Consider the following 27582-nt stretch of genomic DNA (forward strand, 5'->3'; position numbering starts at 1 on the left):
CTTCGGAACAAATCCCTTGCATCCTTTTCCCCTGTTCCGAAACAAAGGAAATAACTATCCGTGATTCAAGACCCCTTCTTTCGGATCATCTCCCAGCCTATCAACGGATGGTTCCACGCATCATATTCTCTGCTCCACGTCCGCAGCATTCCAGCCGTTAGGATTGATTCCATCGTCCATGTCTGTCACAATCTTCCCCTGTTTTGGAACCAATCTCCGCCGAATCCAAACTCCCCTTGATTCATCCCAGCAAAATCCCTTCAACGGATCAGAACTGCAACAGTCCGCGGATCAAGCTCCCCAACCATCTGCCTCTTCGCTCGAATCAAATCTTCTACGCGTCGCCCGCTGCCGTGAAACAGAAGCTGTTCCTCCATCCTCATCCTTTCACTCGGGAAGTTTATCCTCCGGATGCTAACAGAAGATGGAGAAGGCTATAAAAGGGAGTCGATGATGAAGGCTAGAGGCATTCTCTTCCATTCCTCCTCTTCCCCACCAGGGGAGGGGACTGCTCCGATTCTTCCTTCTTCCCCATCAGGAGCTGAATCATCTATTCTCAGGTGACTTCCCATAAAGTGCATAAGAGGGAGAGGAGTTTGGTGTATTTTGGGAATCACTTCGGACGAGTGTCGAGAGGAAGCTGACGGGAGGAAGGAGGGAAAGCCAATCATTATGGGAGCCCGCTGCTGTGCTGCTGCTGCCGTCCGCCACTCCATGGAAGGCTGAGCTCTTCTCCAGGGCTGAATGTAGTCCTAACAAAGGGACACGGGTTTTATATTTGATTTTATATTCTTGGGGTTGTATGAACTTATTGTTTATAATGGATATCTTCTTTTGAATCATATTTAATTTCTGTGATTTTAAGTATGACGTTCGTACAACTGTTCTTCATGATCACTAAGTAAATATAAGATAGTCCATGCTTAAGGAAGATGCAGTGTGCTACCACCTTAGATTAGGGTAGACATTTCATGCCAACTGAAGATGGATTATGCCCAAATTACTTTTGTGAATTTTTATTTAAATGCTTATTAGGCTTGTAGCCAATTTGCATGTTAATCCAAGAACGAAATAAAATATAATTAATCCTTGTTCCGATGTTAGTGGTGAATTCCATGCCCTAGGTTCCTCCAACTGATATCCTTTTAATTGCATTTTCTTTTATTAAATTGCTTAGTTTCACAAATTCATCCTTTTAAATATTTTTATTTTTAAGAAAAACAACTATACCCCAATCCCTGTGGATCGATACCCGTAATCACTATCCTACTAGATACGTGCTATTGCGTGGTCTTTAAAGTTGACTATCAGCGGCCGAGAAGAAAGGAGGCAGAAAGGATCAAATAACGATCTTAGGGCCCCCTCCAAGCCTTATATAGCCAGCTGCGACAGCTCTGATCGGATAGCCCAAGCGATCAGTCGAGCTAAATTCCGTCACGTGGCAGGTCCCGAAACGACCTCAACAAATCTTTTCAGATCGCGGCACTAAATGCCGATCATTATGGCGAGGTGCTCCGGCGAGCGGAATATTAATAACCGGCCCCTCGCGTTCCATCAAGCGAGACGCTTCGGAGAATGGAACATTAATAGCCCGCCTTTCGCGTTCCACCCAGCAACTCCTTGAAAAGGAGTGTGTACGGGGAACATTAAGAAGCTCCCACGGCGAATTTTGCTCAGGGTGACGTGGCAGCTTAAGCCACCTAAGCCCAGCTCCAAAAGCCTGACTCAAAGCCCTCAGCTATGAAATACACCAAGTGTCCCATACTCGGTGTGCACGTCTTCACAAACATTTGGCCACACCACAGGACGACCAACAATCCGACTACTTCCTTCGCCCGAGCCACAGGGCACCTCGACCTTGAAAGTCGAGGGACAAATGATGGGGGCCAAAATTGATCGTCCTGCTCAGAACAATAGGGCCACTCAATTTTGTCCAAATGGGCCCTAGCACCGACCGGGTCGGATATCGGCCCCACCAAGAACCAGTCCAAGCCCAGACTACGCTGAAGGCACAATTGACCTCGGTGGAATTTCTCCGCTACCGCGACCCGCAACAACCTTCTGATGCTCGTGAGGACGTCCCGAGCCTGAGCTCTTGATGCCCCAGAAGCTTCTTCGACCTCGGGGCGTCTCTTGTATTCGCCGACTTGCCCCGACCAAACTCGGGCGCCTCCTGCATTCGCCGACCCGCCCCGACCAAGCTTGGGGCGCCTCCTGCATTCGCCGACCCGCCCCGACCAAGCTTGGGGCGCCTCTTACATTCGTCCGCCTGCCCCGACCAAGCTCGGGGCACCTCCTCCATTCGCCGACCCGCCTCGACCAAGCTTGGGGCATCTCCTACATTCGCCGACCACGCTCGAGGCATCTCCTGTATTCGCTGACTTGCCCCGACCGAGTTCGAGGCGCCTCTTGTATTCGCCGACTCGCCCCGACCGAGCTTGAGGCACCCTCTCCAATCATATGCCCCGACCCTTGAGCTCGGGGCGCTCTGCTGAGCGTACCTCGGAACCAGGGATGTTAGGCTATCCTCAGCACCCGTTAAGCCGACCTCGCCAAATGCATAACGCGACCTCTCGATGGGCTCGGCCCTGACAACAACCGCACCCATGTGCGTGCCCACGCTCTCCTACGAGGTCGTACATTGCGACGCCATCATGCCATGCTTCGCTTGCTGGCCCCCAACAGTCAAGGACAGCGCCATGCTACTCCGGTCATACCCTGCTACGACTGTCAATGCGTTATCGTCACCAGGGATGGACTGCACTGCACGCCACAAGCAAGCACTGGCTGCACGCCACCTCCACTCATGATAAGAATGGGCCATACCTCCACCGCCTAAGCGCTCCTACCGGGACTATAAAAAGCCCCGACAGGTAACACCTAAGGGACTTTTTTGGCTGAACCAACTGAGTTCCACACTAACTTGATCGTCGGAGGGCTCTCACCGGAAACACCGATGAGGCTTTGTACAGGTACACCACCGATCGCGGGAGGTGGCTCTCATCCTCTTCCTCCACAGACCGGCAGCTCCTCGACCCCTCCGGCGTGGTCACCCTCGGGCCAAATTTGAGCCACAATAGGGTCACTAGAGACGAAGGTTGGTTCAGGCTTGGAGTTCGCGCTACCAAACTTGGCAATTTTGTAGAAGAAATTTAGTATTTTAAATTGAGTATGAATTGTAGTCAATGATTTTTTGAATATTGAGAATTTTGAGTTTGGTAGTTATATTTGGATTTAGAAGCTCTGAACTAATAATGGTTGCATTTAGTGGATAATGAAATTGGACTCTTATTTATTCTATTATATTAAGATGGAAGTGAAAGCTAAATGAAACATTTGCTTTTATATCATTGTGGGCTGTACCCCTCGGTAGCACAGCCATGTCATGGTCCAGATTTTGGGCATGACAATGCCAATGGAAAACAACTCACTTATGCTTTCTTTCTCCTACTTTTTTGTTTCACTTTTCTCCCATTTGTTTTTATCCTTTGATCTTTCTTGGTATGTCTTTCCCTTTTCACAGTGAAACATTCCAAACCATAGCTCAATGGCGATACAGTTCCTTTCTCTTTCTTTCTGTAGTTCCGTTTGTGGCATTGGATATCCAAATATCTATATGCCTAGTTTGAGGATCACACATTCCACAAGAGCAGTTGCTACTAAAGGTCTCACAGGTACGAAAAGTTCCAAGTTTCCATTTAGTCAAATAAAATGATATCTCGACGCATCAATTTGTTCTCCAGGCCTTGGTTGCAGTAGTGCTATTTGAAAATATCAGCAAGTTTATGATTCTATGTTTCATATATTCTTGGGTTTTCATCTTATTTGTGTCAAATGTATCTTAAATTTTTTTCTTGCTCAAAACTCATATAGCTCTTATTGTAACTTTTTAGTCGGCAGGATATAGTATGTTATAGATGTATTAATGATTGCATCAAGCAATCCTGTTGGCTTATATCTATCTTAATGGATCGGTGTTATGATGATAAGTAAGTACCATTTTCTCATATGGGTGGCTGGGTGTGGGATAACCCCTTCACTTTTCTCAAGGAAAAAAAGCAACGACAATTAAGTACCATTTTTTTGTCTCTTTCCCTCTTTTCTGATATCTTGGATAATAGTTTAGACAGATGTATATGGAGTATCTTTATCATCATCTTGTAAGCATATTAGAAACATTTGTTCTACGGAAGTGAAGATAATGAAAACCTTTTCATTTAGCTCTTTGAGAGGATACTGCGTAAATTGTAAGTTTTGTCTCACTTTTTCTTGCATGAGTAGTACGAGTCAAAAATTTAGTAGTATCTTGAAGCATGTTTGAAAGATGTTGTTAAAGAAGAATTGTCTCACTAAAAACATAGTACAGGTAGGACTACTTGCATATATATCATAGTCTGTGCTCTAGGATTATGAAATCATGGAGCACATACCAGCTCTTCTTAACCATAAGTATAGCTGAAAAGTATAGGGTTGTCACCTAGAAAGCACAGAAAATTCATATCGCATGCCATGTCCATATCAAATAAGTATCGGATACTGATAATCATCGAATACTTCTAGGATATGCATCCCATACTTATGTTTTCATGTTTCCAACTTGCCAAAATATTCAAAAAAGACTCGGGATACTTAGTAGATACACTTGAGACACTTCCCTCCTTCTAGCAGTGAAGGGAGGTGCATTACGTTCCTTTATTTAATATAGCTTAATAATAAATGAAAACTTTTGGAGTTTGTGATGTTGATATTATAATGGAGAGCATAGAATGGGCTTTATGCATTTGAATGATGACTAAATGATTAGTTCATGGAAGTTGAATCAATTATATAAAGTATAGACTATATTTTGTTTATAGCCCACTATCGTTGTTCAAATGTGTGTGTATATATATATATATATATATATATATATATATATATATATATATATATATATATATATATATATATATATATATATATATATTATCACATCCTAATCATAATGCATGTATATTCAATATTTTCTCTATCAGTGTATTTGTGTTGTTTATGTCTGTATGCTATACCCATATCATGCCATCTTGCATGTTGATTCAAAAAGAGTTACTAGCGGCATTTGTAAGTGCCTCTATAAGCTAAAATGTTGTTGCTAATATATTTTCTAGTATTTTTTTAAGTATCGTCTTCATCAGGGGCGGCCCAATACATTTGGAGACTTAGAATTCAGTAAATGAGGCCTTTTTTTTAATAATAATTTTTTTAATAAGTATAAAATACTTAAAAATATGGTATGGAAATAGATAGCTGTCAAGTATACTATTTCAACAAAAGCACAGAAAAGTAATTACTCAAAAAGAAGGCCCATGAAACTGATTAAATAAATGAGATAATGCTTGGCAATACTGTTTACCATGTCAAGCAAGAGCGGAATAGGAAAAGGTCATCCCATGGCACTACATAGTCAAGGTAAAGAAAAGAATTTGTCTGGAAAGGAACCTCCATAGAGGAGAAAATAGGGGCATTATGGAAAATTCACTCCATCTAATTAATAAATATCCCATCCCACGATGTCCCCTTCAAGGGAGTACCCAAGCAGCAACTGCAACATCACAGCACAGCAGCTAAGGCTGCAAATGGGTCGGGTCGATCCGTGACCCGACCCGACCCGACCCGCGTAGATCCGATCCGACCCGGATTTTAGGACCCGCGGATCCGGGTTGGATCCAAAAATTGGACCCGAATCATTTTCTGGGTCGGGTCTGGGTTTGCCGAACGGACCCGACCCGATCCGAATGGACCCAAAGAGAGAGAAAGAGAGAGGGAGAGAAGAAAAAAAAAGGAAAAGCTCGGATTCTCTCTAGATCTATTACACTGTTGAAACCTTTGGTGTCTCGGTAGCTGGGTTTTTTTTTCCTTCTGTTTTTTGGTTTTTGTTTCTTTTAACTTTTGAAGGGAGAAAGTGAGGGAACGCTGAACTGAATATGGGTCATGTGCCAGTTTCTGCAATGGAATTGGATTTTGGAAGAAGGTCTGGGATTTTCTTTGCCCTCCTGAGAGGGGAGCTGGGAGACACCAAGTTCCGTCCAATCAGTCATATAGATAAAAAATAGTGTGATATGAAATTTGGCTTGTAGACGGACTTACTTAGTTCGTCACGGGTCATCTTTTCTGACTAGAGGTCAATTGCAAGTCTTTCAAGTCATGGGTCACCCGGCACCTCATAGTTATGATATGGCCAAATTAGATTTGCCTAAAATTCTTTCCAAAAGCACAAAAAATGGATCTAATTCGAACCCGAACCCAACCCGCCTCGGACCCGGACCCGACTCGGACCCGAACCGACCCAACCCGATCTTCAACTGGGTCAGGTCTGGGTCCAAAATTAGGACCCGAACAAAAAATCGGGTCGGATCGGGGTCACTCAAGACCCGACCCAATCCGACCCATTTGCACCCCTAACAGCAGCCATTCAAACCCTCCCCCCCCCCCTCTCTCCCTCCTTTTCTCTCTCTACCACCCAGGAGGGGAGAAGAAACAGAGAGGATAAAATTAAAAGAATCTCCACCATCCAAGAAGTCCATCTCCAATCCCCCTATCTTTCTTCCTGATGGCCCAGCTGGATCAGGAGTAATGTGAGGGAAGGAAAACCAAGACCAAAACCAAAAAAGAAAAGGGATGAAAGATAAGAGTGGTTTCAGACGTGTATCAAGCCAACCAAATCCCTCTCTCTTTCTCTCCACCCAAAACAAAACTACTGTCCCCAACTTCCCAAATTGCCCCTCTGCAGGCCATGAAACTCTCCACCTCCCTTCCATCAAGGGGGAAGACTCGTAGCCAGCTCTTGTTCCCGTTTTATATGGGGCCTTTGCTTCCTTCTGGTCACGGTCAGACACAAAAAACAGAGCAAGGAAACTCCCTCTCCCCCCCCTCTCTCTCTCTCTCTCCCTCCCTCTCTCTCCCTCTCCTCTCTTTATTTCATTGCAAGTCGGTGCCTTTTTGCCTTCTCCCTTCCTTCTATCCATCTTCTCTTTGCCTCCCGGAAGCCTTCCTTTCGGCTTGGTCTTCATACAGTGTCGGTAATTTATTGCTAGCATTTTCAAGAAATATCAACAAAAAATATTTTTAGCAGCATATATAACTACCCTTAAGCTTTCAAGGACCCCACCCAAAAAGATTAGCTAAAAAATATTATTTAAATTTCTTGGCTTTCTACAAGTCTCCAAAGTCTATCTAATGCATAGTTGATATAGAACTAAACATATGTCTTTATGGGTCATCAAATAGGCTATGGGTTCAAATCCAATTACAAGTATCATAATCAAATCACATATATCATGATTAGCTTGTGGTCAACCCGTGCTACAGTATCCTCTAATCCACATGAGCCATAGTCCGAATTTGCTCTGATTCCATTTATGATGATTTAGGATCTCACCTAAAAAGCTAGCTGAAGGTGTTACTTGAGTACTTTGGTTTTGTATAAATATCCAAAGTTCACCTAGTGCATAGCCATTGTGAAGCTGAACACATGCCCGCTCGATCCTCACAGTTCAAAACCCCTCCAGGCTAGTTATTTATTTATCTACTTAATAAATTGGTTGTCATCCTGATTTTATCTTGTGCATTAACCTGCTTCTTCTTCCACATGCATGGTTCAGGTGCATGTGTGAAGGAGTGTTGGACTTGACATACATTGTTGAACCATTTCCTGATAGCTTTAAGTTTTTTGGATGAATTGGTTAGTTAATACGAGAAAACACAAGACTGGAAAGGTCGAAGAAGTAGATGAAGAGCCGGTTACCACTCATATTCTACATGTTTCTTACTAAATTTCATGCTCTCCAATACAATCCATATTGACTTATGTTAGAGCTTCAAGTGCAGAAGTTTCAGCACAGCAGTAAGCCAAAAATCTGCAACACCTTGATCATTTGCCCTTATGAAGAGCCCTCCCAACCATTCTAGCTGTATGTATGGGAATCTGACAGTATAGTTATAAAAACAATTGAAATTGATGTCCCTCATCCGTTTATCAGTATTGACAATCTACCATGAAACATCTCGTGGCCTGCACGTCTTGTTCTTTCAGAATCTGCCTATCCCAAACATTAAGAAAATATGCTTTTTGCCATTGGATCTTTAAGAAAGGTGGTTGATCTGCTTGTTTGATTATTAAGAAAAGAAATTATTAAGAAAAGAAAGGGGTGGAAACACTAGTCATGATTGAATGATAACTCAGAAACAACAATAATATTAAAAAACGTAGCATACTTGTTTGATTGCTTGATAAAAGTAACAAGCGCTATGCCATATATTATTAATTGTTTGTGCTAATAATTTGTTTGCAAGTCAGCAATCATATTTCTCTTCCTTTTTCTATTTCTCCCAGTGGCTCAGCTCTCTTCATTTCGATCTTTAATTTCCTATCTTCTAACTAGTTTCCATATTCCTCTTGATTTTTGTTTTACTTTTGACAGCATATATGGGTCATGGATTAATGAAGAAGAGCAGAAGTGCCAATATTCCAATTCCGGTATGATGCCAATTCCGTGTTCCTGTAAATCTGATAACTGCATTTGTGCATGAATTAAAACCTTCAAATCAAATGATAGGGAAATGAAGTATCAAAGAAAAGAATCAGGGAGCAGATACCTAATGTTGATCTTTCATCTTCTTCCTATGACACTGCATGGGTAGCTATGGTCCCCTTGCCAGAATTTCCGCAGTTTCCATGCTTCCCAGAGTGTCTTAATTGGATAATAAAGAATCAACATCCTGATGGCTCTTGGGGAATTCATGGTCTCCATCCCTCTCTTGTCAAGGATGCTCTCTCTTCTACATTAGCCTGTGTACCTGCACTAAAGCGATGGAATATTGGTGAAGAACATGTCAGAAGGGGTATCTTCAAAGAACACAAGATCATATGCAATTTTTTTTTGACTGCATGCGCATTAAAACAGAACATTATGCCTGAAAATGCAGGGCTCCACTTTGTTGGATCTTATTTTTCCTCTGCTATGGATGAGAAGTTGCATTCTCCTATTGGCTTTGAGATCATATTTCCTGGAATGCTTGGATATGCCATTGATATGGGTTTAGATCTTCCTATTAGCCAAAATGACATAGATGTCATGTTTCACATGAGAGATTTAGAGCTGCAAAGGTATGTGGTTCCCTTGGTTATCTATATCTTAGGATTCTCTTCATGTTTTCCAATTTTTCATAAGCAATCTTCTCATGACAAGACATGTATACTATAGCATACTATGTTCTGATTTGATTATCTCATTGTTCATCATGTCAATCTAAAATCTTGTATCTCTATAAAGACTCCATTAATATGCATATGCTATATGCATGTGTCCTATAAGTATTGAAATAATATAACTGGACAATATGTATGTATATTCACATTTGTATATTTCGTCTAATCTATTACAACAGTTTGAGTAACTAATTCTACCTGCAAGACGTTGTAATTCAAAATCACATCAAAGGAAGTCTTAGCTGTATAGATGGCTTGGTGTTGGACTTTAGCAAACAATGGATAGGTTAGAAATTGCATAACATGGAATTAGGTGTTAAGTGAGGACATTAGCAACTATAAAGGTGAAAAGATGAGGATGAAAATTGAGAGTCAATGGAAATTACTAAATATTAAGGATCTTTGGGTGGTAACTAATAAAATATTACGAAAAAATTCATCGAAGAAGAAACAACTTGGAACTATGTTCGTCCAGCGAACCAAAATAAGATAAAATTCTAATCGGAGATTTAGGTTGGGGATGATGAAATCAAATAACTTTTTAGTTTTTTGGGTACTTACTGGCAAGGTCTGCAAAACTATACCAGTACACTACCAGATTCGTACGCACCTCGTACCAAGGTAGGCTCTCAATACTTTTTCTCCTTCCAAGTCATGCTATTTCCAAATCCAAGCAATACAGGTTTGGTACCAGGCAGTAAGGGCAGTTCCAGTTGGTTCGGACCGGTACCTACAGGGTTGGTTCGATACCAAATTGCAATCGTGAGTAGTCATAAACTACTTAGTATCTCATGCTGCTTCCTGGATTTTCGTCCCAATGACTAATCATGTGGGAAAATCCAGATAACCTTTGTATAATGCATACCTTTTGACTAATTTGTTGCATCAAACGATCTTTAGAAAGTAGTAGAACATTCTACTGGAGTATCATGATAGCCTAATTTCTTATGCTATGAAACTCTCAGTATTTATAGCTCTACTTATTACTTATTTTTTTCATTTTATCATCAACATCTTTTTGACTATCATATCTTATCTCCTGTAGTTGCTAAATAGTAATATTCATGTACTTTCGTTCAGAGTGTCTGAAAACAGTTCTGAGGGTAGGAAAGCCTATCTGGCATATGTTGCTGAAGGATTGGTTAAGTCACAAGATTGGCATGAGGTTATGAAATATCAGAGAGACAATGGATCTCTGTTCAATTCACCTTCCACAACGGCTGCTGCACTGACCCATATATACGATGCTAAAGCCCTTGAGTACTTGCATTCGCTTCTACAGAAGTTTGGCAGTTCAGGTAAATGCCACTGTTTTATTATTTTGAAAACATTATATTGCTAATATTTCATACTTTTGGAAGGCTGTAACATTTTTGCTATTGATTCTGTACAGTGCCTACTTCATATCCTAGAGATATCCATACACTTCTTTGTGTGGTTGACAAAATTGAGAGGCTTGGAATCGCTCGACATTTTAGTTATGAGATAAAGAACATTTTAGACAGAATATATAGGTAGTGAGCTTAAAACATGCTCAGAAGTTAAAACATCTTATAGTACCATTCTCATTACTAATCTGACTTCAGCTATCATTCAGATGCTGGTTAAATAATGATGAAGAGATCAACGCAGACATGGCTACATGTGCCATGGCATTTCGTCTATTACGTATGAATGGATTTGATATATCGTCAGGTACTTTCTGCTTCAAGCTGTAGGGTTTTGAATTGTGGTTACCATGGTGTATCTATCTATCTTTAGTGTTGGTCTAATATGTTGACGTGTGATGCAGACGCCTTAACTCAATTTGGTGATTCAAACTTTTTCTTCAATTCAAACCAAGGGCATCTGAAAGATATGAAAACAGTTCTAGAGTTATACAAGGCATCACAAATCAAAATCTTACCGAATGAGCAGGTTCTCGATAAACTAGGTTCTTGGTCAAGTAATTTTCTGAGAGAGGCATTATCTGCCAATTCAGAGCATGGACTCCAAGTTCTTTCTCAGGAGGCAAGTTTTGATTTGAGCCTATAAAAACTCAATGTACTTGCATGTTCAGGACAGAAAATTTGTAAACATCTGGAAATAGCAATGGAAGTTTCATAACTCAAATTCTTGTCATCTCAGGTGGATTATGCACTTAAATTTCCCTTCTATGCCAACTTGGAACGCCTAGAGCACAAGAGTTATATTGAGAACTTTAAAGTTGAAAACCTTCAGGTTCTCAAAACATCATATACGTGAGTATTAACTTGTCTGGAAAGAAAATCCTGTCTTCCATTTGCACTTACGATTCATGCATTGAACCATTTATCGGGTCTTCTGGCATTGATGACAAGGATCTGTTAGAACTGGCACTGGAAGATTTCAATTTATGTCAGTCTATATACCGCAAAGAACTCCAACATATTGAGAGGTACATATTCTTTCCTCACTTTTAAGTGAAACACAAGCCTATTCCTTTTCTTAGTTCAATGTAGATAATTTTAATTGAACAGTTGGGTCAAAGAAAAGAGATTGGATCAGCTAGAATTTGCTCGGCAGAAACAGATATATTGCTATTTCACAGCTGCGGCTATGATATTCTCCCCTGAAAGTTCTGATGCTCGCATGTCTTGGGCCAAAAATACTGTGCCCATCGCCATCGATGACTTTTTTGACAATGGAGGATCTAGAGAAGAATTAGTAAATTTTATATCATTGGTTGAGAAGTATGACTTATTTTCTTTTTCAATTGGTGTTACCCTACTGGTTGCTCTAAGTTATTAGGTGTGAGGCCCAATAGTCCCACATCGGAAAGACTCGTTCTAGAGCCTAGGCATATGAGGCGGGTGTCTCCTAATCCTGCATACGCGTTTTGGGTGGAAAAAAAAATCGGGGAGGGGTGAAGGACGCTTGCGTGAAGCCCCAGAACCGGACAATATCTGGCAGGGGAGCCCCGTGTTCCCCCCTCATGTGGCCCCCACGTGGGCACTAGGTGCCTCACGTGCCTCGCAGAGACGGGGGCGTGACATTTGGTATCAGAGCCGAGGACGGCTCTTGTCCGATGGTGGGAAGGGTGTGAGGCCCAATAGTCCCACATCGGAAAGACTCTTTCTAGAGCCTGGGTATATGAGGCGGGTGTCTCCTAATCCTGCAGACGCGTTTTGGGTGGAAAACAAAATCGGGGAGGGATGAAGGACGCTTGCGTGAAGCCCCAGAACCGGACAATATCTGGCAGGGGAGCCCCGTGTTCCCCCCTCATGTGGCCCCCACGTGGGCACTAGGTGCCTCAGGTGGGATGGAAATCATGAAAAACAATTTTGCTCTGAACGAGTCAACATCTTATATTCGGCTCTCTACAGTACAATTAACGAAATCGGAGCCAAAGCATCTGCATTGCAAAAGCGTTGCGTGACCGACCAAATTGTTGAGACAGTGAGATGTGATTTCACAACACTATTTTTAGATAAGTTTATGAGCGGTGTTGCAACATTTGGCTTTATATTTGACAGTGGCTTACATTGGTGAAAGCAATGATGAAAGAGTCAGAGTGGGCAAGGACCAATACAGTGCCCACAATGGATGAATATATGGCAAATGGGTACATATCATTTGCTTTAGGACCCATAATTCTCCCGACACTCTTTTTTGTTGGACAGGAGCTTTCAGTTGATGCCATTGGTGATCCAGAATATCATAATCTAAACAAGTTAGTCGGTATCATCGGGCGTCTCCTTAATGACATGCAAAGTTTTGAGGTAACATTTTTTATTTTTTTTCTTCTACGTTCAATATGTACTTCATTGGACAAGATATTATGATCTGATTACCAGAGAGATATTGCTGCCTGGACATCATACAGAACCTTCAAAGATGACAAATCTAGGGATTCAAACTGCTTATGCTTCGTTCAGCATGTCTTCTTAACTTGCATACATGAGCATTTTCTTGTACATAATGTACTTGAGACAAGCAAGCCTTCAAGCCTGTTTCCCCTGTACTTTTTATTGGATTCATCCTTCCTAGTTATCTATTATCTCCCATCCATGTTTTAGTTCTTTGACACAGATTTCATTTTCTCAGTTCATCACACCACCTCCATTTAAAATTGTTTGGTTTTACTTTCTCAATTCCCCTGCATGCATGTGTGTGTGTGTGTGTGTACATGTGAGTGCACACATACAAATATTAAACAATAAGATGTATGCTAAATGATACCATGCATTATTCTGTTTATCATTATGATTTCCGGACATAGAAGCACATGTTTACGGTTTACCAATAGATGTCTCTGATTTTCTATTTCAAGGAGCTATTTCAGCAGGATATGCCCAGTGCCATCCAGTATACGTCTGATTTTCTATTTCAGGAGCTATGTCAAAAATGCAAAATAAAAAATGGTTCCTGTTGAAGATTATATTTGATGGATTTCTATTTATGAATAAACAAGTTTTGATCATTTAAAATATGTATTCTTTTTTTATTAATAGCATCAGATTTTGGATGTGCATTTAATTTTACACTGTGCTGTAAAAGTGCTCATTCTAAACGTTAACGGTACTATTCTCCAAATATCAACAATAATTTCATGTATGAAGTATTCTTTTGCAAAATTAAATCTTTAAAAATTTTGGACCAAGTATCATAACATTTATGTGCAATGATACAAATTAATACTGATGATTCTTGGTTCACCCATCTTCCTGAGATTCATTGGCATCCTTCTTGCGAGGCTTTAAAAAGGATTTTGTATATACCATGGGGCTTAATTTTTTAATTTGGACTTTGTTTTGATATAGAACTTTCTTCATTAGACTATATGGCTCTTAGTATTCCATCACCAAATTCCTTGAATGTATCCAGCCTGTTTCTAGCAATAAGATCATTTAACCTAAGACATATTTACCAATTGTTTTGGATACCACTTTCACACATTAATGCCTTTCGAATCTTGTCTAATCATCTACTTCTGTAAATTCTTAGAACCTGTGGATGTCACTCATTTGTTTCAATGCCTTTCAATGTTATGGACAAACATATCTGAAAAAACATGTGTACTTACTGTTTAGTATAGGAATGACCTTGATGAAGGCGAAGTGATCGAGCAACTGTTGAAATAATGAGAAAGCAAGGAGATGAGCATAATAATGAACAAAATTCTCCGACAACACTATTTATATTTTTAGTTATAGAAAACCTCTCTCCTTATAGCCTCAATTGTTAGTTTGTCCTGCCCAATAGTTGCCACTTATGCTTCATATTACCAAATAATACCTCCTCCCTTGAAGGGCAAGATGTCTTAACAAGTTTGATGGTGTTTTTCGTTCGATAACAAGGACAACCCAAATAGCGCAGGTAAAATGGAAATAAAGTAGGATTTCCTCCTAAGAGTTAGACTAACCTCAGGCTTAATATATTAACCACTTAGTAGTTATCTAGTTCGATGTAATATATTGCTTAGGGGTGATTGTAGCCTCCCATATTAGTGGACATTAAGTTCCTTGCTATGAAGCTCTACCTATAGTTGTGGATTGATAATTTGTTTTGAAACTAATGAGTATTTTGGCAGAGGGAAGGCAAAGAAGGGAAGTTGAATAGTGTGACGCTTCGTATTGTTCATAGTCGCGGTTCCACTTCCGAAGAAGAGGCTATTAGGGAGATTCAAAGCATAATTGACTCTAGCAGAGCAGAACTACGGAGACTAGTGTTGCAGAATGAGGGAAGTGTGGTTCCAAGAGCTTGCAAGGACCTATTTGCAAGACGAGCAGAACGCTGCACCTATTTTATATGAAAAATGATGGATTCACATCACCAACGGAAATGGTTAGTGCAGTGAATGCAGTGATTTACGAACCGCTTAAAGTTGGTCACAAGTTTTCAGAGGTTAGTTGATAAAAAGATTTATTTGCCTGTATTCAAAAATGAAAAGGTACATGAACTTTTATGTAGACATATTTTTATTGATCTTCAACGGGACGTGGTGTCATGATATTATTGGTTTATTATGGCCTGATGCTGGATGATCTGAGCTTGAATATTAAATAAGTTGCAATCCACAAGTTAAGTATGCATTGCATCTTATACTTTTTAAGTATTTATGAGGACCGTATGGGCATATGTTTAGTCCTACATCGGTTATGAACAATGGGAGCGATCTAATCGCTTAAGTTTGATTCTCATTAAGTCTCGCATCAGTAAAGGCATCAGGGTTCGATCCCTGATTGTCATAAGGCAAATAATTTTATGAAGGCCATAGAAGAGCAGTTTATCCGCTCTGATACCACAATGTAAGCATATTATGCAGCGAAATAATAATAACCAAATAAATTTTTACTAACCTTTGGCAATTGTTGATTAAGCACCCTTGAGATTAAGCACCAAAACCACCTTAATTAAGCACCCACATGAGAGAGAAGGGAAAGAGAAAGAGACTTGCGAGAGAGAGAGAGAGAAGAGGAGATCCGGAGGTTCTAACCTATGCAGGACTTGAGTGATTTAGGTGATGGATTCACAGACTTATTTATTCTGCTAGGTAAGAGACCCATATCCTTATCCATAAGGTTTATCTCTAATTGTTTCCATCCATTACAAAAACTACCAGATGAGATAAACTCAATATAACCTCTTTCTTGATTGGATTTAATCAGTATTTAAACGATGTTTATCTTGATGTGGAATAAGCTTGATCAAGTGGGCCACATCAAGTCTTCTAAAATTAGGAGACGTGCTAACAATAATTTTAGCACATCAACTATAAGGAAAGAGTGATACAGCGTAAACAATGTGGCCTATTTCACAACCATCCATTAAATGGCATTTTTCTCTCTTTTTTTTATATAATGCAGGCAAATAATAATGATGACGACGACTCCTCCACGTGCAATTCATGTGCCCACATATATTTTTGCTTTCTTTTTCTCGGGGTTGCCGCTTATCAGACAGGCCGGATCCAACTGGACCGGTGTTGGCCCAGCAGAAGTGCAGAACCCTTTTAGGCTTTGGCAACAAAAAGCCCTGGTGTCGGAGAGAGAGAAGAGGAGATCCGGAGCTTCTAACTTATGCAGGACTTGAGTGTTTTAGGTGATGGATCCACAGGCTTATTTATACTGCTAGGTAAGGGATCCATATTCTTATCCATAAGATTTATCTCTAATTGCTTCCATTCATTAAAAAAAACTACTAGATAAGATAAACTCAATATAACCTCTTTCTTGATTGGATTTAATCAGTATTTAAACGACGTTTATCTTGATGTGGGATAAGCTTGATCAAGTGGGCCACATCAAGTTTTCTAAAATATGTGACCCACTTAATAAAGCTTATTCCACATTAAGATAAATCTCGGGAGTTGGACTAAAATTTTTCACCCATGAAAAAAAACTCTTTATATGTTTTACGAAAACTTTACTAAAGTTTCTCCTTTACCCAAGCCCCTTTCCCCTTTGTTTGAGAAGGGAAGAAGGGAGAGGAGGCAGCCGGCCGCCGCCTCCCCGGCAGCGGCGAGCCAGCAGCGGCTGCGATCTGCCATGACCACCATGGCCGAGGCGGGCGAAGGGGAAAAGGAGGAAGGACGGCAGCGCTCAGGCTTCCGCCGCCGTACCCTCCTCCCCTGTGGTGGCCGGAGAGCAACCGGTGGCCACAAGGGCCATGCCGCTCGCGGCCGCGCCACCATGCAAGGGCGGTCTTCTTCTTCCCGTCGGCCTATAATAAAAAAAAAGGAGAGGGATGAAGATGAAGGACGGCGGCGTTCAGGATTCCTCCGCCGTACCTTGCTCTCATGTGGTGGCCTGAGAAGCCACCGGAGGCTGCAAGGGCCACGCCGTCCGGCTAGTGGCCGCGCCAGCGTGAAAGAAGAAAGGGGCAGGGGGGGTCTTCTCCTTCCCGTCGGGTCTCCTCCCGCCCGGAGGGAGTGACACGGCGCCTCCCATGTGGCATGAGAGGCCGCCGGCGCGTTTTGGGGAGGCGGCGGCTGCCGCCGCCGTATGGGGAGAAAGGGGTGCCGGTTTGGCCCCTTCTCTTTTTTTTTTTGCTAAAAACGGTGATTCATACTATACGGGTACGAATGCACCTAGAAGAGTCTACATACAAAATGTCCCGAAATGCACCAGGCAAATCATCCTCACCAACCCATAGGGAGCTGCCTGAGTGGCTCGCAACATACGCCGCCACCCAGTCCGCCGCCCCATTGGCCTCTCGGTATACATGCACAGCTCGACATAGTACCCCCTCCCTCAGCATCAACCATATATCCCGGAGCAATGGATGAACTCCCCTATTGTTGTGAGAGCCCTTCCGGATCCAGCTGATCACCGTGGCCGAGTCTCCCTCCAAGATGATGGAGCTCGCCCGAAGAACAAATCGCGCAAATCGCAACCCCATCCAAGCCGCACGCAGCTCTGCCCCTGGAACCGAGCTGTCGAAGATCTGACAGCCTCCTGCTGCCACCATGCTGGAATCCGGGCTCCTGATGACAAACCCGGCTCCACCCCTCCTACCACCCTCCTGGACTGAGCCATCAAAATTAACCTTGAGGAAGCTCGGGGGTGGGGGCTCCCAGGTGAAAAACACCACATGAGGAGCTGCCGAAGCAGAGTGGGAGCCCTAGGTGTCCCGAACTGTCAAAGGTCCATGGTCCATGTCTGCGTAGAAGAAGTCCGCAGCCTGTGCTCGGGCCCGCTCCATCACAAACCACGGGGACAGACTGATATCACCAAAAATACGGCCGTTCCTGGCCAACCAAACCTGATAAGCTATGCATGACGCTCTGATAGCCGCAAAACGCGTCTGTGGGGATCTAGACTAGCTCCGAACCTCCTCCAGGAAGCACTCCCTCCGGCTCCAAGCGCCCGCTGGTAGTCCTGACGGTCTCCAAGTCCTCCTCGCCTAACCACACTGAAAGAGTACATGATCCACTGACTCCTCCACCTCACAGAGCGTGCACAGGGGGGAAATGCCAACACCCCGTCGGCTCAGCTCTAAACTAGTCGGCAGTCGATCCCAGGCCACCTTCCAGAGGAATAGTGCAACCCTCTGGTGTAGACCAAACCTCCATACCCAACCACAGTCCCTACCCAGCTCAGACTCCTGCAGAAAAACCCGAGCAACATCACCCACTCTGACTCTGGTCCTGCATGTAGTACTCCAGACCCTGACATCTGGACCAGCTGATCCAGGAATGGGAAGAGCCCGAACCCGCTCCGCTAAGTGCTCCCCAAATAACTGGCCCAGTCTGTCCTCGTCCGACTCCATCTCCCCTGGCACGAGGAGATCGCATACCCGGAGCCCCGCAGCCCTCTCACCTCTGATCATCGTCGGCCACAAGCTCAGTGGGAGGGCATCCACCCATGGGTCCTCCATCACATCAATAGTCCGACCGTCGCCAATCAACCATCTGGAGTGTGCCTGAGCCATAGGCAGATACCTCCCAACCTCCCGCCACATGAGGGAGCTCCTCCGACTACCCGCCACCTGGCCCGCGAAGCCTGCTCGACCATATCTCACCATCATGACCTGACTCCAGAGTCCCTGTGGCTCCAGCACAAACTGCACCGCCCGCCTCGCCAGGAGTGCCTCTCGCCTCGCCAGGAGTGACTGTACCCCCAGGCCACCCTCGCTCAAAGGCAGACAAACTCTCTTCCAGGCTACCAGATGCACCCCGTAGCCCCTCCCCAAGGAGCCCCACAGGAAGCTACGCATAAGCCGCTCAATCCCCACCAGCACCGTCTTCGGCACAACTGTGTGAGCCATAATGTAAACCGGCATGGAGCAGAGCACTGACCTGACCAGCGTCAGCCTGCCCATCATAGAAAGCGATGAGGCCCTCCAACCCTCAAGCCTACTCTGAACTCTCTGCACCAATGAGGAGCACTCTGTCACCCGCAGCCTCCTCCCAGTAATAGGGACTCCAAGATAGTCCAATGCCCCCTCCAGCTCTCGCACTCCAATATCCCCCCGATCTCCCGTCGCACCCTCCGCTCCGTGCTCGGACTAAAATGTATAGACGACTTTTGGAGATTAATCCTCTGTCCAGATGCCGCACAGTACTCAGTCAACACTCTCTGAAAGGTCCGGGCATCCCTCGCTCTCGCCCTGGCAAGCAGCAGGCAATCGTCTGCAAACAACAAATGAGAAATGGACTGGGCACCAGGGGCTGGACTATAGGCAGCCAACCCCTGGTCCTCGCAAGCTACATGTAGGCAACGAGAAAGTACATCAGAGCAAATAATGAACAGATATGGGGACAAAGGACATCCCTGGCGAAGCCCCATAGTGGCTCGAAAGAAGGGGGATGGCATACCATTGACTAAGATGGAGAAACTAGGCCCTTGCACACAGCCAAGGACCCAGTCAATCCAGATCTGATGGAATCCAAAGCTCTCCAATGCACGCCTGAGGAAGTCCCAGCGGATCCGATCATAAGCACGCTCCATATCCAGTTTCACAGCCATCAAACACCGCCTCCTAGAAGCACGCTGCAAGTCTCCCATCATCTCTTGCGCTACCAAGATATTATCCGATATACTCCGTCCCCCCACAAACGCCCCCTGCTCCATACTAATCATGCTAGGCAACAAGGCCCTCATTCTCCCAACCATGATCTTCGCTACTACCTTGTACAGAGTAGTACACAAACTAATGGGCCTATAGTGGCCCGGCTCCGCCGCATCCTGACGCTTCGGAATCAAGGTGATATAAGTGACCTGCCAGTCATCTGCCATCATCGCTCGAGAGAAGTATAACTGCACTGCCTCCACCACTGACCTCCGAATGATACTCCAATACCTCCGAAAGAAGAAGGGCGGAAATCCATCCGGACCTGGTGCCTTGTCCTCCCCCAGGGCCCAAACTGCCTCCTGCACTTCTCTATCTAACACTGGCTGGATTAATGCTGCATTTGCTGACTCCTCAACCCGGACTGCCGGCCTGGGAAGCTGATCCATCACATAGGGCCCCTCTACCTCCGTCCACCTGGATCTGAAAAACTCAAACAGAGCCTGTCTCACTGCACTGTCCTCCACCACCCGCTGGCCCGCCCCCACCCTCAACGACCGAATCATATTCCTTTGCCTTCTAATAACCGTCGATTGATGGAAGAAGCTAGTGTTCCGATCACCCTCCTTGACCCACTGGACCCTCGACTTCTGCCGCCAAATTGTCTCCTGCTGATGCAGCAAGGAATGATGTGACGCCAAATAGCGTCGTAAGTCCGCCATCTCACCCTCGTCCAGCTCCCCCTCACGATCCTCCCTCCCCTGAAGATCTGCAATCATACCCTCCACCTCCTCTAGTCTCCTGAATATGTTACCCACTACCTCGCTGTTCCATCTGCGAAGACGGCGCTTGGTGAGCTCCAATCTCCGCGACACCCTCTGCATGGCATCTCCCTGTACTGGTAAGCCCCAAGCCTCTCTAACTATTCTCCAAGATTGGGGATAAGACAACCATAATTTCTCAAAGCGAAAAGGACTATGATAACTAGAACTTGACGCTGTAGAGATCAGAAGAGGACAGTGATCTGAGGCAATCCGAGCAAGATGGCTAACCTGGTAGGAGGGGAACCGCTGAATCCAGTCCGGGGAGGCAATGGCCCTGTCAAGCCGCTCCCATACTCTCGATCGTCCAGTTTGATTGTTACACCATGTGAATCGCGGTTCGGCAAACCCAAGATCCACTAAGCCAGACACATCCAGAAACTCTCGAAACTCCCTCCTGTCCACTGAATCAGAATAGACTCTGCCTTCTCGTTTCTCAGAGGGGCCAAGGATGCAGTAAAAGTCTCCCACTACCATAGTCGGCACCCCCTGGGCCAACAAACATGTCAGCTCACCCCAGAGGACTCTCCTGGTACGGTAATCAGTACTGGCATAGACCCCACATAGGACCCATGGGGGTTCATTCGGTTCCGAGATGACCATCACAACCTGCTGCTGGCAGTTGCAAAAGACATCAATTGAGGCCACTCCACGTCTCCACAGCATCACAATACCTCCAGACAAGCCCTGAGACTCGATCACAATAGACTCCCAGTCAACAGCCAACCTCCTCAACACCCGGCGCAGCCCTTCTCCAGAAACTCGTGTTTCACAAATAAAACAAACCTCGGGGCAATGAAGTTGAACTAATCTCTTGAACGTCGTCAAGAATGAAGGCTTGGCCGCCCCCCTACAGTTCCAAGCTAGGATTTTCATTTATCAATATGGTTTAAAGATGAGGCTCGCCCCTAACTTGGGCTAACCACACTCTGTGAACCCCTTGTGTCTTCCACGGACTCCATCCCACCACCCTGAATCACCGCGCGCAGCAGGTCCACCACCATCCCGTGGGTATGAATAGGGGAGCCAGAGCCCTGACCGGAGCTGCTTGGGATGCCTCTCATCACCACCTTCGTTGATGCACCAAGGGAGGGCTCCATCGGCACAGAGAAGTCCACTTCACCCGTAGCTGACAACACCTCTGTTAGCAGACCCGTGGCTGCTCCACTCTGCACAGTTGGTGCCGACAGCCCCTCCATCGACCCAACCTCCAGGGTCATTCCTGTAGCTGGTGTCTTTTCACCGCCACCAGCCACAGCCTCCCTCGGCTGAGGAACCAATTCCACCACCACCGGCCCGGAGCTACTCAACGTAGAGGTGACCGCCGCTGGCCCCATAGCTTCTGCAACTATAGGGCCACCCTCCGTGGCCGGCCGGCTTGGGGGCCTCACCGGCGGCAAGGAGGCACTCCGGAAGTGCCTTCTTCCTTCCTCCCTTCGTCGGAGCTTCGGATCGTCGAAGGAAGACGACGATATTGACCGAGGGAGATGATCCGGTGCATTCCGTCGCGCCCCCGGGCCCCTGGACGACTTGGCCGGGCTGCGAGCCCGCTTCATTGGGCTTGGCCCCTTTCCACGGGCCAACCCAATAGCACTAGCCTGGCCCACTCTCGCCTGACCCGATCCATCCTTAGGTTTCGATGATGGGCCTGGATCCGGCCCGACCGCCTCAATTTGCCCAGGTTCTGCTCGGCCCATTAGATCAGACACCGAGTTCAACCCGGACTCCGGTCCGATTAGAGTGGACTCAGTGACCATCCCCACACCCGCCGCTTCCTTCTCTTCCTTCTCCGGCGATCTCCTCCTTGCTACCTTGGTTGGCTTTTGCCAACCATCCGTGTCCGTGGGCGACTCGGGGAGGGACTTCGCAGCTGAAGGGGACCTTGGCCCCGACCCGGAGGCCTCCTGCACCGGCGTACTGTCGACCTCCGGCACCACGGCCTGCTTCCCCTTCGGCTTGTTCCCCTTCGGCTGCCAAAGTTTTGATGTAGACAGCCACGGGCCGAAGGGCAGCCGGCTTCCCAGCCTGTCCCCCTCCTTCAACTCCGCCCCTTGATCCTGGGGGAGGGAATCTCCCTGTTCGCCGGACATCGCCGGAGTTGTGGAAGGAAACAGGCAAACACCCTCTCCATGCCCAAGCCTGGCACACCTGTAGCAGAACCCAGACAGTTTGGCCCCTTCTCTTCCCTATCGATCGGGAAGATGAAGAACCGGGTTCGGGTTTTCGGGCTTTGGAATCCGACCCGCAATCCGAATCCGGTTACAATCTAAAAAAAGGGATTAATCGGTTTTGGGTTATTGGGTTTCAAACCAAAATCCTAAAACCCCAATCCCTTCGGCCTGAACTATGCTTTTACAGTTAAACCCCTGATAGTATGTTAATTCAGATAAAGGGGCTTCAGAAATTTATATTTAAGCCCCCCAAAAAAATGGATTACATAAAGGTCCGTAAGATGTTTAATTGACCCTGACATACGTTATTTCACAAAAAGGGTCTTTTGAAACTTACATATGGTCCCCAGAAGTAAGTTTTATTACATACAGGTCCTCCAATCTATTTATTTGGTCTCTGTACTCAAGTTTTATTACAGAATAGTACACTAATAATTATGTATTGCTTTCTTATGATGAATCATGATTATTTAATTTGTTAATATTTTTATGATCAAGGGTGATACATGCATAAGACAAAGATGATTAAATTTTTGCATATTTGTGGTGACGAGTCATAGCATCCCATAAATTTTTGAATGCTTTAATTTAGTCAATAAGAGATTTTTTATCACCATCTCATAAAATTGAACACTTGCATCATACATAATAACTTGGCCCCAAAGGGAAGTTATTATACAAGGTTAATGATAGGATAAAATAATGTTATTAGTATGATATTTATGATGAAATCTTGTTGCCCAAAAGCCTTGAATTCTTTAATATCTAGTGAAATTATCCATTGAATAACGGTGTTTAAGAAAAGCTTATCAAAAGGACATACGTGCATAAGAAAGACTAGTGCTTAAGTGAGCCTAGTGCTCCACCACCGATCTGGAGTTGATCTGACTGTTATTTTTTGAATTTTTCAACTAGACATCTAAAGTTCATTAACTATCATACTTAATGCATTAGTTTTATCATAAAGGGGTAAATCATATAAAGTTATTATTTGAGATAATTAAGATGAATTATAATAAGTCATATAGGGTATTTATCTCATTAAAGCTTTATTTTGATACCATTTTAAAGAGAACGTCATGATAATTTGAGAGTAGCCACAGCATCTTAAATTATTATGACGTATAATTTTGGATCGCATTCAAAGTCGTGAGACAAAATTAAGGGACTAAATGGTATCTAATATTACAATTAAGTCTTATTATTTGGGATAATTAAAATGAATTATAATAATTCATATAAAGTATTTATTCCATTAAAGCTTTATTTTGATACCATTTTAAAAAGAATGTCATGATAATTTGAGAGTAGCTACAGCATCTTAAATTATTATGACGTATAATTTTGGATCGCTTCAGAGTCGTGGACAAAATTAAGGGACTAAATGGTATCTAATATTACAATTAAGTCTTATTGTTTGGAATAATTAAAATAAATTATAATTATTCAAATAAAGCATTTATCCCATTAAAGCTTTATTTTGATACCGTTTTTAAAGAAAACATCATGATAATTTGGGAGTAGCCACAGCATCTTAAATTATTATGACATGTAATTTTGGATCACATTCAGTATTGTAAGACAAATTAAGTGATTAAACAGTATCTAACATTGCAATCAAGTTAATAGAATAATTATTATGCCCACATGAAAATAATTATTTTATTAACTTAATTGGAATAAGCTAGTGAATTCATCACTAAAATGAGAATTTTCTATGTCCACAGATAATGAAAATTTCTTATTTTTAGTGTGTGATATTTACTAGTCTTATTAATAAAGTTTAAGTAAATTCAATGCATGTTGCAACCTTTGCCCACAGGGAGGTTTGAATTTACTTTAATTTGGGAAATGTTTCATAGCATAATATGTTCTTCGTTATGACAGTTATTCCACCTACATTTTTGAGTACTAAATCATCTCGAGTTCCATTATTGAGTGGTGATAATTATTCTTACTAGAAAGATAAAATTTTGTTGACTTTAGGGTGCATGGATCTTGATTTGGGGCTTCGTGTGGATGAACCATCCATCCCCATGGAATCAAATTCGCCAACTGATAAGGCTTCTTATGAGCGGTGGGAGCGATCTAATCACTTAAGTTTGATGCTCATTAAGTCTCATATCAGTAAGGGTGTCAGAAGTCTCATGGGTTTACATCTAATGTAAAAATCTACCCCACTCAGCTCACATTCGCATCTCATGCATATAAAGCTCATTGCAGGCAGATATCAATTAATGCTAAAAGCAATAATTAAAAGATGTAAATTTATACTGGTGATGATCATGGATCCGGTTTGGATCATATTACAAACACATGTACGTCAATCGATTAGATCGTCTTCAACTCTTGATCTGATCCTGAGCACCTTTGATTCGATCCTGATGAACACCTTAATCCATCGCCATCATTCGCTCAGATCGTGCAATGCATCTCATGCTTGTACATCTATCAATCGTTGACACACATCACATCATAGATTACAACCCAAAAATAATAATTAATATTACAACCCTTTTATGAGACATGCAGGTCCCTCAAATACATCAAATAAGATGCGCGCATGCATCTGAAAAATAAAGATTACATGACATTATAAACATCATAGGTCTTTACAATTTGATACTAAAAGGGTTCGATCCATTGATCATCACTACATGCATCTTATGCATGAAAGTTTCAGATCTGTATTTTAATTCATAATGCTATCCTCTGAAATTTAGATCATGCAATACTTGAATTTAAACATTGCAATCTCATTGCAATTCCAAAAACAATATTGCAAGATCAAAAGAAATAAAATCTGCATGCTAAAAATTTCAGCAATCTGAAATTTCAACACGCAGAAAATTTCAGCAAGCATTAAAATTAAATATCAAATCTAATTATGACTTAATCAAACTTTTAAATCTTAATCATGCTTCCAAAAACCTGGCTCTAATACTACTATTGAGTTACCCCATGCGCGATGCGACGATCGCAGCGGAAATCACGCACAGGGTTTGTTCATCTCATGAACTTGCCACAGATTGTTGAATTCAAAATTTTTTCTAGATTCAATAATCCAGAACATCTCTTTGAATCCATAAGGGGGAGAAAATTAAGACTAAAACTTGATTACAAAAACCAAAAACAAAAATCAGAAGTAAAGATCCCATCTTCATCTTTGTGTGGGTAGAAGCTCGCCGCAATCTGATGACTGTTGTATAGCTTCTCCTTGTAGCCGCACACATGTCCGGCCTTTACAAGTATCCACACGAGGATCTGAAAATCAGAGTATAGGATCTCACCGGGGTGGTAGCTCCTTGCAGAGATCTTTCCTGATTGTCGTAGAAGAAAAGAAGAAGAATAGTAACCAATCCTTGCTCCTTGAAGAAGAAACTCTTTCTTCTTCTTCAACCTTGCTTGCTTGCGATGGAAGAGAAGAAGGAAAGAAACTTTTCTTGCTACCGTGGAAGAGGAAGAAGGAGAGGAAGAGGCCTTAGGTGTGGAGGAGGAAGAACTCCAATGATCCTTCACACACCTCCCCTCCCTCCTTATACTAGGCGTTTAGGGTTTAGTCCATCCTTGGATTAATGCCAAGTGTCCATGGCGCCTTGATCAAGAGGATAAGAATTCTCTTCATGCTGCCCACCCTTGGATGCATGCCATGTGTCCCATGGTTAAATCCTAATCAAATTAGGAGGAGGGGAGGCGCCATGCATGATCCTGTGCCATGTGGACTTCGGAGTCCGCATGGTGTGAACACGACTTAAAGCATATTTATCCTACAATGCCATGTGAACTTTAGAGTCCGCATGGTGTGAACATGACTTAAGGCATATTTTCAAGAATATACCTTGATCTAATCAAGGTTGATCCAATTATGAGCCCAACTCAATTTGGGACGAACCCAATTTGATTTGGCTCATCAAATCAGCCCAATTGCAATCCAATTGTAATCAATTCCGCTCAATTCTTCTTCCTTTAATTCACTAACACTTAGTGGGTTAATTCAATCACCAATCATATTGATAATTGACACCAATTGTGATTCTAAATTACAATTACGACAATCTGACTAATCAAATCCTCTAATGTACGTGACCCTGTAGGTTCTATTCTATCTAGTACTGAGATATATTGAGATCCCTATCTCAATATCACTAAAACTCCTTTCAGTGGACTGAAACGATTTCAGTTCTACTTATCAGGGTTTACCGATCATCAGATAAATGCCCGTAAGTCTCACAATCCACCAGTGACACCTAGCAGTATGTAGTGGCAACCCAGTAGAACGAAATATATGAACCTCTAGGTGCAGTTAGCGTATGATACAGTCCCTCTATCATGGATTCCGACAGGATGAGGGTTATGGATAACTCGTCAAACCCAATTGTCTATCATATGCAAGATTTATTTGACTCTAGTTCGAAATTTGGAAAACTCCTTTTTTAAAATATCTGGCCAAGAATTTAATCGAACTTAGTCCCATAAATTACATAGGATCACTTTTAATCTATCAAGGTTGATAGATCCCATCTAGATGCACTCCTATTCCTACAGTGAACTTGCTGCAACCAATCTGTACGATAAGGATCCGAATGGCTAGGGCCTATGTGTATGTACTCGTCAAATTATAACAACCTCATAGTGAACAGCCAAGGCACTTCAGGTCAAAGGACTAATCATACTGTTGCCCAAGGTGACAAGCCAAGAGGGGGGGGGGGGGTGAATTGGTTTCTCTTAATTTTTACTATCTTACTTATGTCAATTGATGAGTTAGTAAAATATAACAAAGCACAATACAAACACACAAGAAGTATAGTGGTTCGGTGCTCTCCCAAGCACCTACGTCCACTCCCCAAGCGACCCTTTGAGAATTTACTAT

The 27582-nt window shown here is 43.3% G+C and overlaps 1 protein-coding gene across 1 annotated transcript; it reads left to right on the forward strand.

The window, feature by feature from the left end:
- The first annotated feature begins 3616 nt into the window (after nucleotides 1–3616).
- On the forward strand, nucleotides 3617–15080 carry LOC120106536 (ent-kaur-16-ene synthase, chloroplastic-like). The gene is made up of 14 exons (XM_039119490.1): nucleotides 3617–3674; nucleotides 8460–8515; nucleotides 8595–8880; nucleotides 8965–9145; nucleotides 10328–10545; nucleotides 10641–10761; nucleotides 10845–10942; nucleotides 11040–11257; nucleotides 11375–11486; nucleotides 11564–11663; nucleotides 11746–11958; nucleotides 12523–12664; nucleotides 12742–12987; nucleotides 14799–15080. The coding sequence occupies exons 1-14, from the start codon at nucleotides 3617–3619 to the stop codon at nucleotides 15018–15020; spliced, it is 2271 nt and encodes a 756-aa protein (XP_038975418.1). The 3' UTR covers nucleotides 15021–15080.
- The last annotated feature ends 12502 nt before the right edge of the window (nucleotides 15081–27582 follow it).

This window comes from Phoenix dactylifera, unplaced genomic scaffold (assembly GCF_009389715.1).
Source record: "Phoenix dactylifera cultivar Barhee BC4 unplaced genomic scaffold, palm_55x_up_171113_PBpolish2nd_filt_p 000561F, whole genome shotgun sequence".
Taxonomy (NCBI): domain Eukaryota; kingdom Viridiplantae; phylum Streptophyta; class Magnoliopsida; order Arecales; family Arecaceae; genus Phoenix; species Phoenix dactylifera.

What these genes read in the sequence shown, in the direction of transcription:
- LOC120106536 (XM_039119490.1), top strand. Translation starts at nt 3,617, where the DNA reads ATGCCTAGTTTGAGGATCACACATTCCACAAGAGCAGTTGCTACTAAA. An exon ending in ACAGAAGTTTGGCAGTTCAG is followed by an intron (nt 10,546 to 10,640) that starts GTAAATGCCACT and finishes GATTCTGTACAG; the next exon opens with TGCCTACTTCATATCCTAGA. An exon ending in TGGATTTGATATATCGTCAG is followed by an intron (nt 10,943 to 11,039) that starts GTACTTTCTGCT and finishes CGTGTGATGCAG; the next exon opens with ACGCCTTAACTCAATTTGGT.